The sequence below is a fragment of the Lepidochelys kempii genome, chromosome 10 (genome assembly GCF_965140265.1).
Source record: "Lepidochelys kempii isolate rLepKem1 chromosome 10, rLepKem1.hap2, whole genome shotgun sequence".
Taxonomy (NCBI): Eukaryota; Metazoa; Chordata; order Testudines; family Cheloniidae; genus Lepidochelys; species Lepidochelys kempii.
The window spans coordinates 83,126,896-83,145,393 of record NC_133265.1 but is presented as its reverse complement, the minus strand read 5'-3'; the positions used below and the strand labels follow the sequence as shown (position 1 = coordinate 83,145,393).

Genomic DNA, 18,498 nt, shown 5'->3' with positions numbered 1-18,498 from the left:
ATGGCCTTAAAAGCTGAAATTTATGGAGGGGGCCACTGGTCTTTCCAGGCATGCTCTTTTCTTGGAAAGGAAGCCTGCTGATTTCAGTCTTCACATCTCTCCTCTTTTGGATCAGTTATTCTAGATCAAATAATCCCCACCTAAATTCCAGAAGAATGTAGGAAGCCCACTGCTCTGGAAGAATTTGACTTCAGTGGAGCCACTATTTCACTCTGAAAGTCCAACCAGCTGCTAAGTCACAAAAAACTCATATTTGCAAGAAAACAAACAGTCACCACGAAGCAGAAAGTTGACGTCGGAGTGGAAGGAAAACATGGCAATCAGTGGCTTGTGGTTTAGGGCTGCAGTGACTGAGCACATGCACGTGAGAAGACGTAGCAAATGCAGAACTCTTGCCACGTGACAATAAAAATGCTGCCCTCCAGCGTAACCTTTGTTACTTGTGGGACTCAAGTTATGAATGCCACAAAATGATTGCCTGGTGCCGTACAAGCAAATTCCTTAGCAGCTGTCACTCACTCATGACCGGCAATTTGAAAAGCGGCCAGCCCTTCCATAATACAAATGTCTGCAGAAATAATGTTTGTCTACAATTCTGGAAACTTGGCACTCTCTTTGAGAATAGCTGTCAAGCTATTCATACATCTATTTATCCTAGAGTTTCATTGTGCTCCCCTCATTGTAGTACCTGAGCATCTCCCACTTCAAAACTTGTCTTGGATTAGTAGACTTCGTGAAGGCTCTGGCTCTGTCCCTTTTGGGGCATAAATGCACTTGCAGTTGGGGTATGTCTTTGCTGGAAATATTCTGGATGACCTAAGAGATTTCTTTTAGCCAGCCTATTGCTAGTTGGTACGCTTGACCTGCAGTACAATACATTCCAGGAATAAAACCCCAAACTTCAGTATGATTTAGCATCAAATTAATGTTCAATTTCTATCCCTCTTGCAGGCAGAGTTGTGTGTGAGGATGCTGAATGCTTTAGCACAGGAGGTAGATGCTGAGCTTTGATATCAAAGGCACTCAGCACCTAGCAGGATGGGGCCCCAAGTGTTTATCTTTCATTGTCCTATTATTAAAATCTGTTATCCTCTAGCTGCTTTTGACTCACTATGAAACTGCAATAAAGGAGATAAAATACCTTGGACTCCACATGTTCCCAAGGTATCGGGCTGTTTCCTGTCTCGCTTTCTGCTGGATTCCACTATCGACTCTTCTTCCTCATATTTTGGAGCATGACGTTTATAGATCCTATGGGGACGGGCTGTCCCGTCCTCGTGCTTATTTGTAGCCTGAGGTTCAATGAAATAGTCTTCATTTGCAAGCCGAAATACACCTCTCTGGGAGGGGGAGAGAAAGTCAGTGTAATTTGTATGATGCATTGGCTCAGGGTGAAGACAATTACAGTGTGATGAGTTTGCAGAATTTGTCATGCAGAAATAGATGCTTTGTAAAGATGTTGCTTTTGCCTCTTTATCCATGCTGAGAACTATAAGCTCCCAGACACAGAACAACAAACCAGCATGGACTGAACACACTAGTCAAAGGTTAGGGTTAGGGTTAGGGTTAGGGTTCAGAAAGCAAAACTCATGCATGCACTGCAAAGTTTAACTGCCTCCAGTTAGAAACAAAGGGCAAGGCTGTTTGATGCTGAGGTGCTCAATAACAGTAAGGATTTAGACAGCGACAGACAGAGGCTTCTGAAGACAAGCAGACAGAAAACACCAAGAGAGAACAGTAAGGTTATGTGTGCGAGTAAGTTGCAAGCTTCTTTTTCTCTCCTATGTTAAAATCACTCTTTGCCTCTGCCCTTATTTAAAAAGTTCTGTTACTCTTCTGTAACAGACCAATGTACTACATCTTATCACAGTGCTATTTCAGCATTTTGAGTAGTTTTTTGTAGAACGTTGCAGTATTTTTATTAGGGTGTCCCTCTAAATTCAAGGTAGTTGCTGCTGCCCATTTACACGGTATAAGCACCCATGGTTTTTAACCACCCTTAACCAAAGTGCCAGCTTCTGGCTTCTTATGCTCACGCATCAGAACATCTTTAGGGACGCAGAGGAACACGAAGCTGTAGGGGTCCAAGTTCACTGCAGGAACTCAAAGCTGGGAAACTCAGAGTTACTCACTGAGCCAAACAATTGCACGGACAGCACAACGAGGAGGTGCTATTGGCATCTTTCCTTTGGCAGGAAATGAAATCCTAATGCTTTCATTTGTTTAATAAACTCTCCCACTGCTGATCGCTATGGGGCTCTGTGTTTGAGTCTCAAATCTGTGATATTGAACGATATCAATAGTAACTACAATTAGGCAATGCTCCCATTCTCCTGACTTCAGCCTCTCTGAATTTGCTCTGTGTATCTGTTTCATTCCTAGGAACGGGGAGTTTTGGAGAAGGAGTTTGTAGGTTTCTTAGTCGTGGATGATCACTGAGCTGCGGGAGGGTAGTGCTGCTAGAAATGTGATTTGAATGTATCTGCATGTTGTAACAGCACTCTGTGGGTTCTGAGCTGCATTGATTGCTGTGGAGTAGCCTTGCTCTCTGTCTGGCTTGTCTGAAGTGGATTGTTGTGTAGGATGCTTACATAATAACCCATTCGTTTTCAGCTTTGTTTATTATGCTTTTGATCTGACATTTTCATTACTTTTGCATGCCACAAGCAGGAAAAAAACGAGGGAAGATTAAAATGTGGCACAATAAAGCCTTGTTGTTAGACTCTCCATTTATTCCAGGAGACGTTTTGTAAGTATGATCATCAGTTCACCAGGCTTCACATGCTACAAGAGGCCTGACTACGAGCAATTAGCTTCTCCTTCCCCCAGAGGGCTAGTTCCACACTGTGGAAATCTTCCAGCCACATGGCATACAGAGACACAACTCAATTCACTTTTGCTCCGGTGGCTTTCAGAGCTATTTCTATGCTGTTTGTTTGCTGTTGTTACAAAGATACTGAAAAAGGGAATTTCTGGACACTTATGGCTCCTTATTACAGGGTGGCTGCCTCTTAAGGGCTGGAGGCCTGGAGCCAACCCTGAAGAGGCACATCTGGGTATGGATCAGGTGATTTTCCCTATAAAGCGCAGAAGGTGAGCGCAGTGAAGGGATAGTTGCTACTGCAGTAGGAGAGCAGGGACTGCTAGGAGTGGGCTGGCTCCAGCAGAAAGTCCGGGGACTTGGCACTGCGACTCCAGCCAGGTAGGGCCTGGGAGTGGCCTGCCAAAGCGGGAAGCCAAGCCCTAGGCAGGAAGGCCTGGAAGGAGGGTGATTAGAGACTGCTAGGAGTGCACAGAGGAGATTCCTGGGATGGGGGACTGAGACTACAGGCAGGAAATGACTGGTAGTGACCTGATGAGGGTTAAATGGATGGACTTTGGTTTGGACTTAGTTTCATCCTTGAGTTTATTTTAATCTGATCCAGACTCCAAGAAGGGGTGTTGTGACTGGACAAAAAGGGTGTGTGGAGTTTCCTTAAGGAGCCCCTTGAGGGGGAAACTGAGGTAGACTACCTGACGCATGACCCCAGGCCATGCAAAGGCGCTCTGGTGTAGGCCACTTCTTCACGCTCCTTTTTTTCTCCTGCTACTTCATCCCACAGTGAACCCAACATGCTCCAACCTCACACGCCCAGGCTGGGTCTGGCAGGGTCCCACAGGAGCCGCACACCACCGAAGAGCAGGATTTACCCCCCCAAATTAGGCCCTGATCCTGCAACCGGATTCACAAAGACAGGCCCTTGTGCACATGCAAGGCCTCAGTGTCTTGAATGGGCTTTGTACAAGGGTCTAGCTGTACAGATCCAATTGCACGGTTGTGGCCTTAATTAGTGGTGGTAACCTAGTGGTCTCCATGGAAAAGATAATGGGTCTGTGATTTTCCAGATGCTGAGCATCTACAGCCCCCATTGATTTCAGCTGGAGCTTTGAAAACCAGGCTCATGGAGCTGAAATTCATTTCTTATGGTGTCTCTTCTCTTCTCTCTGTTGCTAACACCAGCCCCACCAAACCACCTAGTTCCTTGTCCTGTGTATTGCTATCCTCCACGATGCCTCCTGCAAACAGAACAACCTCTGTGTGTGTCTGATGCCTTCTGCCCTTGGGGCCCACAAACACTAATAAAAAAATCAATTCTCCAAACTTTGGAGACATTTGTATTTGGACCAGAGCTTCCCAGCTGGGCCCATCTCTATCAGGCAAATGTAGGGGTTAATATTGTGTTCTAGCCTATGGAGGAGATGGGGGTTCCACTGCAAATCCCGAGGCTGGGACACCAAGGACAGCGTGGGTCTCCGGCTCTTGTCCACATGAGCCATATTCTTTAACAATAGTTCATGTGATCTTCCAGTTGATGCTTGGTTGATTCTTTCTTGTCTGTGTGCTGGGGTGTCCATCCCACACTTGCCCTAAAGGGGTTAATGGAGGCAAGATGGGCCAATTAACCTATTAGGCAGGAAGCTGGGAGAATTACATCTGAGAGGAAGACCCTAATTAGGGGAAGCTCACCTGTGCAAGAACAGGTGGGGCTCCTATAAAGCCAGAGAGGGGCTGCAGAGCGTAGGTTGCAGTCACTCCCTGGGAGGAGGGAGTTGTGAGGCTGGCAAACCCAGGGGGGTGGGGAGAGCTAGAAGGTATAGAAGAAGCTTAGGGAAGGGTAGTAAGGTCCAGGAGGGAACAGTCCTTGGCTGCTGAAGAAAAGGCCCCTAAGATGGAACCCAGAGTAGGGGTTGGGCCCGGGTTCCCCTCCAGCCACTGAGGAAGTGGCACTGGCTGGGCAGTGAATGGGAAGACTGCCTGAGCCCATTTGGCAGGAGAGACTTTGGTACCATGGAAAGGAGAAACAGAGAGTGACCTGGTCAGAGCGCCCAGTCATGAAAAGGAGGCTGCAGGGCCCAGAGAGAGAGAGGCAGCAGGGCAAGCAGCAGAAGGGGACCTTGGGCCTGGAAAGATTCCCCAGAGCTGCCAGCAGGAGGCACCACCTGCAGTGAGTGGACCCCGTGGCAGTCTGCAGCTCCGTTAAGGAATGAAGGCCCAGGGGGTTAGCTTTTAGCACGGCCAGTCTGACCTCACTTTTCTCATTTAAGAATGAAGCCATTAATTTTTCAGGTTACATTGTTTCCAAGATGTATCTTATGGCTGAACAATGCCTTCATGCTGTACCTGTGATGTGTGGAGGGGACACACCTGTGCAGTAAAGCACAGCTCGCCGTCGGGTGTGTATGGGAGGGTTATGGCAGCCCCTGGAATCCGCTCTGAGGATTTCAGCTCTGTAACTGGGATGGTTCTCTCTGCTGACAGAGCAAAGGGCTGTTCCCGTAATTCCATGAGCGTAGGGCTGACACTCCTGTAGCGCGGTGTTCAGAGAGGGACAGGACTGCCCCAGGTGCATTCTTGGCAGTGTGGCGTACCAAGGAGACTTTCAGAAACACGGGCTATTAATGCTGTCTCTGGGAAGATCATTACAACACAGGGGTGCGGAGATGGGAGCTCCAGGGACATTGTCCTTTACGCAGATCTATTCCTTAGGGAGCTTTCAATTAGTTTCTTAATACGTTTTATTCTGTCCCCCACCCCCCCATAATGGAAGGTGGATGTGTATCATGGCCTCTGCCTAATAACTGCCCAGAATATCCTTCAAAAGGGACATTTTCATCACAAGGAGATTTTTCTCCTGGGAAAATATTTTAAATTAAATTTTATCAAGGGATGAGATTTGCTCCAGGTGGGATTGTATGTTTCACGTCAATATTTACAATTTTATTAATGCTTTTGCATATTGCATGTGATAATTCCTTATTTTATCTCAGTAATTCCTGTACAGTACATAGGACAGATTCTGTTCTTACTTACACTGGTACAGATCAGAAGTAACTTCACTGAAGTTGATGAAATTACACTGGCAGAAAACCAGTTTAAGAGAGAGCACAATAAGGCCCTTAATGGGCAAAGGAATAAAGATTGCTTTCTTTTAATTTTCTGGACAGCAAGGATCTAAGTGTGATGGTCTTTTTTAAAAATAATCTGTTAGAGATGAAACGTGGTCATAAAAACACAAAGCTAGAAAGGCAGGGGAACGATACTACTAAACATGTAATTACTATAACTTACACAGAATAACGAATGCTAGACCAGATGTTGATCAAAAAGATAAGAGGTATTTGGCCTTGAGGAATGCTAATTACACTTGATCTTGTCACAGGCAGAAATTTCAAGTCACTTGTACATTACAAGTTGGATGAAAACAACATTAAGTTTAGAACGTAAAGTATTACCATCACACATAAAAGCAAGCCACTGTGTCCTACCCCTGTAGCTTCCAGCTTCTGCAGAACTGTATTGTCTTCCTTGTTTACATACAGTAATTCTTAGCACAATTCCAAATGATATGCGATTAACCCTTTATAATGAAGGCACAGCTCATGCTGCATTACTTTCAACAATTGTTATATATGACATTATATATTGTTTGTATAGCATTGGGTGTTTTAATGTCTGTCTGCTGAAAAATTCAGGTTTAGCTTTAAGAAAAAATATATAAAGCGAAGTTGAAAAGCTCACTGATTTGGGAGCATTAAACTGTTTATTCTCTTGTGATTCTAAATAAGTTGACCATATGATAAATAGCTGCTCACCAGCTCTGCTAAACTACATATTGCGAAGTTCTTCTAGTCTAACCATTTTTCCTGTCAATCATTACTTTAGTAAATCCACTTTTAAATAAGAATCCTTAGCATTTACATTGTACTTTTCTTCTTCACTGTGCTTTACAAACTAGCTACTTAGTCCTCTCAACACCCCTGTGAAAGGGACTGAGCTGGCCGAGTTATTCCTAGCAAATAATGCATTTGTTATTAGTCCCTTCTCCTGTTTGTGGATTATCTGCAAACAGACATCAATTTTCACTAATCTGTTTCTTCTTTGAATATTATTTGATGAATGGCTCATGTGAACTTACTTCAGCCTATGAACTATTTACAGTTATTGCTTTGAGTATTTGTTTATGCCTAACTCCTGCAATGGGGCTGGTCATCTAAGTCACATGGTATTGCTTCTGTTTCCTGACTGGATAAGTCCCTCACCTATAAATAGCTTTCAAGATGGCCTTGTGAATACTTTCAGTGTGCCTATATATTTGCCCAGGGTATCTATGGGCAGATACATTCACATGAGCATTCATGACACTTCCCCTTTCCCTGAACAATCTGGCAATCAATATTTCACTCAGAAAGACATTCGCAAACATGCGACTCAAAGGGCTATGGGCTCCTCCTAAAGGAATTCACCTCTTTTATCTGAATGAATGCTTGGGAATATATTTTTTTTTGGCATTTGTTCAGCTCAAGAAGTAAGTCGTTTTTACTCTCCCATCCCAACTTCAGAGATTTGAAAAGCAACCGAGGCCCGAGAGGCAGTCAGCGTAAGAGGCAGCCTTAGAACTCCTTGGTTCCCATTGGGGTGCCCAGGCCACTACACTGCATCTCTGCCCTTTACTCAGCAGCTGTATGTCAAAATCCAGAAACTCTTCTCATGAGTTGTAGAACTTAGGGAGAAAGTTCAAACTAAAGGGCCTGATCCTGCAATGTAATGAGATGTTGAACGCAGATAGCTCCTGTTCTCTTCAGTAGGAACTAAGGGTCCTCTGTACCTCCCAGGATGTGCTCAGCACCTTACAGTATTCTCTCCATGATGTACATCCTGCACACAGTGATCACACCTTTCCTGATCTCTGCAGTGATTAGCTGACACCTTAAGCATCTCCCAAATTTTATTCTTAAATTCCAAACAACATTCAGCATCAGGTAATAGTTACAAATATTTGATCTTCGCTGTTACTACCTTCACCTTCTCCAATAAATCAACTGATGCTATGTGCAGAGTTCGATCTGCTGCCCACTGCTTAGTAATCTGCAACAGGGCTTTCGGGGCCAGATGCAATGAAGCTACACTAACTTGCACAAGCTGAGCATCTGACCAACAACATCAGTGATTTTGTCACAGAATGTCAGTGGCAAATGCCTAAATTTCAAGTTAAAAAACCAAAACCAAATCTGTAACCTGTCCAGGTTATTGATTCTAAAAAAGCATCGCGTGCCAGAAGACGAATGCAATGCACGGATGCATATTGCTGTTGTTTAAATACATTAATCTTAAGCCATGCTGCAGGGCAACTGACACAATTACTAGATGAATCTCTCACACACACATCCTGCTGGGCAACCACATCTAGAGCCCTCCTTATCTCCAGAACCTCAGGCCTCTATCACTTGAGCTAAAAAGGATTTCCCCAGTCGTCGGTCCCTTTATTCGGTCTGTGGGCCAGGCACTAGAAGACATATACATCATACATTCCACTGCCTGCTGTAAGACAATCAGAATATTTGTTGCCCCACGACATCTGCATGGAAACGGCGATGTCTGGATTTAATTATATTGATCAAGATAGAAGAGAATATTTTCAAAAGTGCTTTAGTGATGTAAGACTCAATCCTATTTTCAAAAACGACCTGGGCACTCAATGAGACTTTCACGTCAACTCCTAAATTCCTTGGTCATTTTTGAAAATAGGATTTAGAGTCCTAAGTCACTTAGGCATTTTTGAAAATGTTACCCTTTCACTTGTTTAATCCTCAGCAAGGCAGGCAGGTGTGACTCTAGTCTAATAACTAATGGAAACAGACTGGATTTATCGTACCTTTTATCTTTCCTTCACTGGAAAGGTCATTTTGTTTCAGACCCAAATTTAGCTGCTTCCTACACAAACCCGGTATTTTCACTGATTTAAATTAGTTATAGCAGAGTGTGACTTTGGCACTGATGTCCAGAAAACATGATGAGTTTCATCAACCATGAATCGTTTCACCATAAATCTCTTTTAGCTTTCTGCACGGACTGTTTTTAATGGAGTCCTCTGTGATCCCACATTTGGACTATAGCAGATGAAGGAGGCATGAGATAGGACAGTCTTCAGTGGTTGACACCTGAAATCTGCTTTCTACAGGAGTATGGAAAGAAGACAAGAGAGCATAGTCCCAAACAGGTAAGCCGACAGGACGTGAACCTGCACCACTGGAGTCAATTGGAGCTTTGACGTTAACTTCAGTGGAGGCAGCATCAAATCTGAAGGGTAAAACCCTTACCCTATTGCAGTCAATGGGAGTTTTGCCATTGTCTTCAATGGAGCCAGGATTTTACCCATCGTTTCTAATATTTTGATATCCCTGTGATTAAAGCATCATTTTTCTGAATTCAACTGGAACACTTACCAGCCCATCACACGTGCTAAGAGCTGCTAAACCACCTTTCAGCGCCCAGTTCTGGACCTCTCCAATCATATGACAAGAGTTGTGATTGTAAGACTGGATCTTGGCATTGGTGATTCCTCCATATCGTCTCTCACTAACAAACCCAGGAGCAAGGAGATTGTTATTAATGCTTAAATTGAATTTTAGGTGCTGTCCTTTGTAATGCAGCTCATAAAAGGAGAGCAAATTGTTCCTTGAGGAAAGGGCCCTTTTGTGAATTGCGCGATGAGCCAGATCATAGGACAGAAAAGATCCGCTCTCATCAACTCGGATTGGATGAACAACGTCATAGCCAGAATATTGCCGGAGAACCGTCTCTGTGAAGAAAATATTTGCAATGATCAGATATAAAGACGATGATAATCTTTCATCCCAAAGGATCCCAATGCACTTTATGTTTATTGGGTCTACAAATTCTCAGTAGGGAGGGATCATTCTTCCCACCTCTGAACTGGAGACACATATGTGATGATAAGTGTCAGCTGTTTAAAAGAGCAAAGGATTACACCACAATAATTCGGAACAGGAAGTGAAGATTATCTGAGAGGGAGAATTTAGGCAAGCTAAATTACATGAGCAGATATAATTATTCAAATTGGAATGATGTCAGGACACCTGAGTTAACACCCTTATTCTTACAAAGTGCCAGAGGAAACAATCCCAAATAAATATGAAAGTTTCATTAGACAAGTAGTGGTGAAGAGCAGACAGTCTCCCTCTGAAACAAGAGAAGGTGTTTTCTGGGTGAGTAGTTGTTTAACTTGAATAATTTTGTACATGCTCATAATGGAACTTCATAAGCAATAGTAGCTCAAATGTAAATATTTAACCCTCAATAGAGAAGAGTTTAATGTGATTGTTTTAATTACAGCTGTTTGAAAACTGCCACCCAAAAAAATAAAAATGTTCATAAACAAATTCTAGGTTTTTTTTTTTTTCTCCAGAGAACATAAAATTTTCAATTAAAGGTTTTGACAAAAATTCAAAAAATGACATCCAGTTTTAATCAGTCGGAGATAGACATTGAGCATGAAATTCATTAATATACATATTTTGTCTTCCAGTATAGCATTAGTGAAACACATGATGTCAGAGAGAGTTTAGGAAACCAGCTCCATTGACACTACTTATGATGAGGAGACTGAAGAAGAGAAAAGAGTTCAAAATACAGATACAGATCCAGATCTGAAATTTGCAAATGGCTACTTTTTGATTTATAATGGACTGAACCAAACCTCCAAATCTGAACAGCCAGAAGAATGGCCATACTGGGTCAGACTAATGGTCCACCTAGTTCATCTTCTGTCATCCAGTCCCTGCTGCAGGCTGTCAGAGGTTTAGGAACAACCAAAGCATGGGGGTGTGTCCCTGACCATCTTGGTGAATAGCCATTGATGGACCTGTCCTCCATGAACTTCTCTAATTCTTTTTTGATCCCAGTTATACTTTTGGCCTTCACATCATCCTCTGGGTAGGAGTTCCACGGGTTGACCGTGAGTTGTGTGAAGAATTACTTCCTTCTGTTTGTTTAAATCCTGCTGCCTATTAATTTCATTGCGTGACACCTGGTTCTTGTGTTATGTGAAGGAGTAAATAACATGTCCTTATTCACTTTCTCCACACCAGTCCTGATTTATAGACCTCTGTCATACTCCCCTTAATCATCTCTTTTCTAAGCTGAACAGTCCCAGTCTTCTTAAGCTCTCCTTGTATGGAAGGTTTCAGAGTAACAGCCGTGTTAGTCTGTATTCGCAAAAAGAAAAGGAGGACTTGTGGCACCTTAGAGACTAACCAATTTATTTGAGCATAAGCTTTCGTGAGCTACAGCTCACTTCATCGGATGCTTGTATGCAAGGTGTCTCATAGCCCTGATCATTTTGTTGCCCTTTGCCAGATACTGAAGTTAGGTTACCAGCCTGTAATTGCCAGGATCAGCCACAGATTTTCAGGTGTCTGCCAAAGTTTGCAGTTTGAACCCATCTCTGCTTTTTATCGGATGTGACAGTACACATTCTAACACCATCTCACTTGATGTAATACTTCCAACTCTCATTTCCATTTTTTTCATTAGCAACTTTTATTCCCAAATGATATGGGTCGCCATGCTCTCTTGCCCTTCCCTGAGACTTTGCAAGATGTCACACATGTTCTACATTTGGTTCCTAGTGAGGGTTATCTTGGCTCAGTGCCTGCAAGCTGCATGTAAACTATTTAAAAACACCATAATAGAGGCTCAAATTTAATGTATACCCCCAATAAATAAATAAATAGATAGATAAACAACCGTAAGTGGACCAGAAAAATGTCACCATGGCTAAACAGCAGAATAAAAAAGGTGGTTACAGACAAAAACACATCCTTTAAAAACTGGAAGTTTAATCCTACTGAGGAAAATAGAAAGGAGCATAAATTCTGGCAAGTCAAGTGTAAAAGTATAATTAGGCAGGCCAAAAATGAATTTGAAGAGCATCTAGAAAAAGACAATAACTAACCGCAAAAAAAAAAAAAATTAAGTACATCAGAAGCAGGAAGCCTGCCAATCAGTGGGGCCACTAGATGGTTGAGGTGTTAATGGAGAACTCAAGGAAGACAAGGCCATTGCAGAGAAGCTAAATGAATGCTTTGCATCAGTCTTCACTGCAGACAACGTGAGGGAGATTCCCTTATCTGAGCCATTCTTTTTAGGTGACAAATCTAAGGAACTGCCCCACATTGAGGTGTCAATAGAGGAGGTTTTGGAGCGAATTGATAAATTAAACAGTAATCAGTCTCCTGGACCAGATGGGATTCACCCAAGAGTTCTGAAGGAACTTAAATTTGAAGTTGCAGAACTACTAACTGTGATAATGTAACTTATCCCTTAAATCAGCCTCTGTACCAGATGAGTGGAGGACAGCTAATATAATGCTGATTTTTGTTAAAAGGCTCCGGGGTGATCCTGGTAATTACAGGCCAGTAAGCCTAACTTCAGTACCAGGCAAATTGGTTGAAACTGTAGTAAAGAACAGAATTATCAGGCCCATCGATTAACACACTATGTTGGGGAAGAGTCAACACAGCTTTTATAAAGAGAAATCGTGTCTCACCAATCTATTAGAATTATTTGAGGGTGTCAACAAGCATGTGGACAAGGGTGATCCAGTTGATATTGCATCCTGGGACTTTCAGAAAGCCTTTGACAAGATCCCTCACCAAAGATCCTTAAGCAAAGTAAGAAGTCATGGGATAGGAGGGAAGGTCCTCTCCTATCTTGTAACCAGTTACCGATCCATGAAACAAAGGGTAGGAATAAATGGTCAGTTTTCACAGCGGAGAGAGGTAAATAGCAGAGTACACCAACAATCTGTCCTGGGACCAGTGTTGTTCAAAATATTCATAAATGATCTGGAAAAGGAGGTAAACCGTGCGGTAGCAAAGTTTGTGTATGTTACAAAAGTACTCAAGACAGTGAAGTCAAAAGCTGACTGAGAAGAGTGACAGAGGGGTCTCACAAAACTGGGTGACTGGGCAACAAAATGGCAGATGAAACATTGATAAATGCAAAGTAATGCACATTGGAAAAAATAATCCCACTATACAAACAAAATGATGGGTTCTAAATTAGCTGTTACCACTCAAGAAAGATCTTGGCGTTTCCAGGGATAGTTCTCTGAAAACATCTGCTCAATGTGCAGCGTCAGTCAAAAAAGCGAACAGAATGTTAGGAACCATTAGGAAAAGGATAGAGAATAAAATGGAAAATATCATATTGCCTCTATATAAATCCTTGGTACACCAACACCTTGAATACTGCATGCAGATCTGGCTGCCCCATCTCAAAAAAGATATATTAAAATTGGAAAAGGTACAGAGAAGCGCAACAAAAATGATTACGAGTATGGAACAGCTTCCATATGAGGAGAGATTAAAAAGATTGCAATTGCTCAATGTAGAAAAGAGACGACTAGGGGGGTATATGACAGAGGTCTATAAAATCATGACTGGTGTGGAGAAGGTAAATAACACTTCATTATTCATTCCTTCACTTAACACAAGAACCAGGGGTCACCTAATGAAATTAACAGGCAGCAGGATTTAAAGAAACAGAAGGAAGTAATTCTTCACACAATGCACAGTCAACCTGTGGAACTCCTTGCCAGAGGATGTTGTGAAGACCAAAATTATGACAGGGTTCAAAAAAGAATTAGATAAGTTCATATGGTCCATCAATGACTATTAGCTAAGATGGTCAAGCACACAGCCTCTACACGTCCCTAAGATTCTGACTGCCCAAAGCTCAGACTAGACAACAGGGGATGGATCACTTGATGATTGCCGTGTTCTATTCATTACCCCTGAAGCGTCTGGCATTGGCCACTGTCAGAAGACAGGATACTGAGCTAGGTGAACCATTGGTCTGACCTGAATGGTCATTCTTATGTTCTCCATCATTTGAAGAGCCACCTGACACAGGAAAACATGAATAATTACAGCCCAGTACTCTAGGAAAGTGTACTCTGATTCCCCCAGAGTTGATTTCCAGAGAAGCCACAAACCATCACCTAACCACAGAATCTCTTTAAATAGTCGTCAACAGTTAATAGAAACAAACAATCCCAGAAGAGAATCCCAAACCCCATTTACTCCTGGGGGCATTCTGTGCCAAAAAATTAAAAATTCTGCACCACAAATTTTAAAATTCTGCAAATTTTATTTGTCAAAATAACACTATATAATCACACGAGTTTTAATTATTTTGGTAATTTACTTCAAAATACCTGTCAGCAAGTATGTCTGTAACAATACAGACACACAAAAACTCCCCCAGGAGTAGAGAGTTAAAGAAACCCCTATGACAACCCAGCTCCTGTTTCTCTGCCCCTTCCCCCGAGCCCAGCTCGGGGGCCAGACACACACAACCCCTCCCCCACAGAGCCCAGCCATGGCCCCCCCTAGCCAATATAACTGAACCCCGAACCCCCCCCCCGAGTCCAGCCACAGGGCTGCCATGGCCCAGATACCTGCCCCCCCAAAGCCCAGTTACAGAGCCCCCCCAAAGCCCAGATACCCACACCTCCTCTCCCCAGAGCCCAGCCATGCCCAGACACCTGCTCACCTCCCCCTGAGCCCAGGGATGCAGAGGGAGAAACAGCCTGATGCTTGGTCCCAGTTTCCTGTGCGCTGCCCTCTCCTTCCCTCAGGGCGTGCGGGGACCTGCAGCTGCCAGGAGCCCTCTCGCCCCCTCTCCCCCCCCGCCCCCAGCAGTGTCTTCTATGTGCGAGCTGGGCGTGCCTCTTGTGACAGAGACCCCACTGGCTCCCCCGGCCAACCACTTGCTTCTCTCGGTCTGCCGGCCGGCTGTCTGGCTGGCTGAGGGCTCCTCTCGGCTCCCCGGCCGGACCCCAGGGCACCTCCAGCTCCGGGCAGGCTCCGCTTCCACCACCTGTGGGGCCCCGCCTGACTCCCCGGAGCCGAGCCGCCTGGGACTGGTGCAGAAGCCTGGCCAGTCTCAGCCAGGTGCGGGGAGGGGAGGTTGTTGGGGGGAGAGGGGGCTTGGCTGGGCCCCTCCAGGCAAGTGGGTCTTGAGGGAGCCCAGCCGGGGCAGGCCCTGGCCTGGCTGATCATGCCACTCCCGAGGGGCCAGAGCGATTCCTGGCCCTGGGACCAGCCCTGGCTGCACGGCCAGCTCAGCTCAGCACATGGTCACCTCCCAACAGGACTGGTGAGTGCGGCCGGGAGACAGGGCATGGGGGAGTGGGTCTCTTGGGGAGTCTCGGGGGGTGCTGGGTCGTGAGGGGACAGGGAAGATGTGTGTGTTGGGGCACTAGGAAGTGGGGGTTCTGTGTGGGGTGCTGGGCAGTTGTGGTGGGGCTGTGGGCAGGGGGGTGCTGGGCAGGATTGGTGTGCAAGGCGCTGTGCATTTGTTTGGAGGGTTTTGGGGGGGTACTGGGCATAGTGGGTCCGGGGGGCTCTGGCCATAGGGAGTCAGGGGCTGTTGGGCAGGGAGGCTGTGTGGTGTGGCGTGGGCCCACCCCCAAGGGGAAGGGGCATGCTGGCAGCAGAGGGCCAGGTGGGCCACTGTGCATCTGGCAACTGCCAGTTTGTAAATAGCGCCCTCGCACTAGGCAGAGCAGGGCCGCCCCTGCCATGCCATGCCCCATTGCTTCTGGCTGGCCCCTCGCTCTGCACCTCGCTCTACTCCCTGCACCATGCTCCATTGGGGCCCACAAAAGGTTAATCCGGCCCTGGAGCTGGGCTCTGCTGGGTCCAGTGGCCCGTAGTGGCAGCCATCTGTGGGGGACATGTATTCTGTGCATGCATGGTGACGTAGAATTCCCCCAGGAGAACCCTTTGTAAAAAGGACAGGAGACACGATTCGGCACAGCAGCCTCAAAGACATATGGGTCCCTTGGTCTGTCAATACTGCAAGCACCAAACAGTCGGATGAAGTGAGCTGTAGCTCACGAAAGCTTATGCTCAAATAAATTGCTTAGTCTGTGAGGTGCCCCACGTCCTCCTGTTCTTTTTGCAGATACAGACTGACACGGCTGCTCCTCTAAAACCAAACAGTCTTTGTACATCTATATTACCCATAAAAAAATGCCTGTCACACCGGAAGGGACAAAGTAAAAAGTATGCGGCAACCGTCCAGGAAAATCACTTTGCAGCGGATGTGATTTCTGAGACAAAGTCTCCTCAGGTAAACAGTTGCCCCCTAGTAATACATGTGGTGACTAGTTAAGGCTTGTACAGTAGTTCCACTTGTGTGACCTCGTCAGGGCACCTACACCAGGGGAAGGTACCAAAGCACCCTGTATGCCAGGGGATCTCCCCAAACCTCTTGACTGCTTTGGCATCTGCACTAGTTTCTCCTCTGTCTACTCATCGGGAATCTGAGTGATGGAGGGTCCCGGCTCTGAGGCCTGGGGGACTCTCTAGGAATTGGTCTGGGCCAAGTAATACTTAGTCCTGCCTTGAGTGCAGGGGACTGGGCTAGAAGACCTCTCCAGGTGCCTCCCAGTCCTACCATGCTCTGGTTCTAAGGAGGAAAGGGTCCCAGCCTTCAAGAGTCTTCCCATCTCTTGGTACCTGCTGCAAGCCAGGAGTTTATTGCTGGGGATACATTACAGGGCTTCTAATGCTGGAGACAGGGGAGCGCTTAGACACATGCCCCTTCTTCTCCGGGTCAACGGCCATCGCCGCTTCCCAGGGGCCGGCCCCTGCATCTACCCTGCGGCTGAGTTTTGCCAAGCGCATGGTTCAGTCGCTCAGTAAACGGATCCCCGGGGCTGTGGGGTCCAGCTCAACCTCTGTTCCTGGTTTCACCGCCTCCTCTCCTGCCGCCCACGGGTGTCCACCGGCCGGTACGAGGCAGCTGACCCCGGACCCGCCGGCGGGCGGAACACGACTCGTTGCAATGAAGGGCCCGGACTGAGCGGGCTCTCCCGGGCCCCACGGGCAGGAGCGGAGCTGGCCCGGGTTCTGTCCGGCGGGACCGCGCGTGTCTCCGGCCGAGAAACAGCCGCCCCTGTCCAATCCCACCTGCCCGCTTCCCCGCGGCAAACCCGCTTTTGCAAACCTTGCAGCTCCCTCGCCCGGTGCGCCTCGGGGGCAGCCGCTTGCAGCCTTCCGCGGGCTCCCCCGCAAAACACGGCTGCAGCCAGCCCGGCCAGGCGGCTCGCCCGCCTCCCTCCCTCCCTCTTTCCGCTCTGGGGCGAAACTCGCAGCGGCTTCCCCCGGTGCAAACAAAAGAGCCGCCCGCGGGGTACAGACCTTTCTCCGCGGCTCTGTCCGGCGGCTCCGCGCAGCCCGCCAGGACCCCGGCGAGGAGCAGGAGGCGCCGCAGGGGGGCTGCCATGCTGGGCACGGCCCGGGGCTCACTTCTCCCGGCGGGCTGGGCGAAGGGGCATGTCCCCGTCTCGCCTCGGCGCCCCACGGCGCCGCGTCCCGCTGCCTGCACGCCTCCTTGCCCCGGCCGGGGCCGCTCCTCGCCCCGGGGCCCCCGGCGGGCACTTGCCGGCTCTCCCGGGGCGGCTCCGCGGCGGCCCCGGCCCCGTGCCCGGCTGTCAGCGTGTGCGCCCCGGGCGTTACCCCGGCCGCCTCGGGCTGAAAGGGAACAGCCCCCCCCCGGGTGCCCCGCAAGCGCCCCGCGGCTCCGGGGGAAACCAGCGTGTCCCGGGCCGGGGCCGCAGCCGCTGCTCGCCGCGCACACGGGGCAGGACCAGCGCTGGGAGTGACTCAGACGCTCCCCGCCGAGCCCCCGGGCCCTCTCCGCCGCTGCGGCTCCTTCCCCGGGCCCGGCCGCTCGGGCTGGTGCGAGGGAGCCGCCTGGTGGCTCTGCGAAGCACCCACCGGTGCGTCCCCCGCCCCGCTCGGCCTCCCCCGCTGAGTTATCTGCCTTGGCCGAGGGCTTTTCCTTCGGCAGCTGGGCCCTACAGGTGGCCCCGGGGGGCCCGTCCCACGTGGAGCGCAGCTGCGTGTCCCGCGGCGGGGGCTGGGAGCAGGGGGGGGGGGTTGCCCTGAGACTTCAGTGTGGTGCTGGGCTGGGCATAAACCACCCCAGGCCTCCGTGGTCCCATTCCGGGTGGGACAGATCCCCGGTCCCTGCTGCTGCAGGAGTGAAGAGGAACCTGAGATGTAAGGGTAACCCCAGGCGCCACTTTATCTAATGCTAAGCGTCCGCCAGGTGATTTCTACCCCGGTAGGGTGGCAGGCCAGCCGCAGCGCCCTAGAACTTACATCCCCGCGGGAAATCGTTTAAAAAACAAAGTAAAGACTGAGATCCAAAGATGACAAGACTGTCCCTTCAAACACTGCAGTTCGCAGCGGACCTTGCTGGGGGGAGTTATGCGCCTTGGCCCCAGATTCTGAGCTGCCCCGGAGCCATGTTTTGCACAGGGCAGGAGGGGGAGGGCATCTTTGAGGGGCCACCCAGAGTCGGGGAGTAGCTATAGACTAGATGGCCCATTGTCAGTTAGAGTAGCCCCAAATCTGCTCTAACTTGTGCCCATCTGCCCACTGCCCAGTACAGCCTGCTGGTCTAATTCTGACATTCTCCAGGAAGTCCGGCGCTGCTGGCTCAAGGTCGCCAGAAATGAGATTTTAGAAATAAAGCTAGCATTAATTTAAATAATACTAACCAGCTTCTCTTCCTCCACCAGTGTGGGGGGAAGGTGGAGCAATGTCAGTTACAGGGTCTGAAAGTATTGGATCTTA

The 18,498-nt window shown here is 47.7% G+C and overlaps 1 protein-coding gene across 2 annotated transcripts in view; it reads right to left on the bottom strand.

Moving 5' to 3' along the window:
* The window catches only part of ADAMTS7 (ADAM metallopeptidase with thrombospondin type 1 motif 7), a 139,775-nt gene extending 122,544 nt beyond the window's left edge, over positions 1 to 17,231 (bottom strand). Inside the window, exons 1-3 of one of the 2 annotated variants that reach the window (XM_073304523.1) lie at positions 17,056 to 17,231; positions 9,265 to 9,620; positions 1,142 to 1,340 (exon numbers count right to left, since the gene is read on the bottom strand). In XM_073304523.1, coding sequence (XP_073160624.1) covers positions 1,142 to 1,340; positions 9,265 to 9,620; positions 17,056 to 17,140 — 640 coding nt within the window. In that variant the 5' untranslated portion in view covers positions 17,141 to 17,231. Of the gene's footprint in view, positions 1 to 1,141; positions 1,341 to 9,264; positions 9,621 to 17,055 lie in introns of those variants that run through there. The other variant, XM_073304524.1, reaches the window with a different exon arrangement.
* Between the last annotated feature and the right edge of the window lie 1,267 nt (positions 17,232 to 18,498).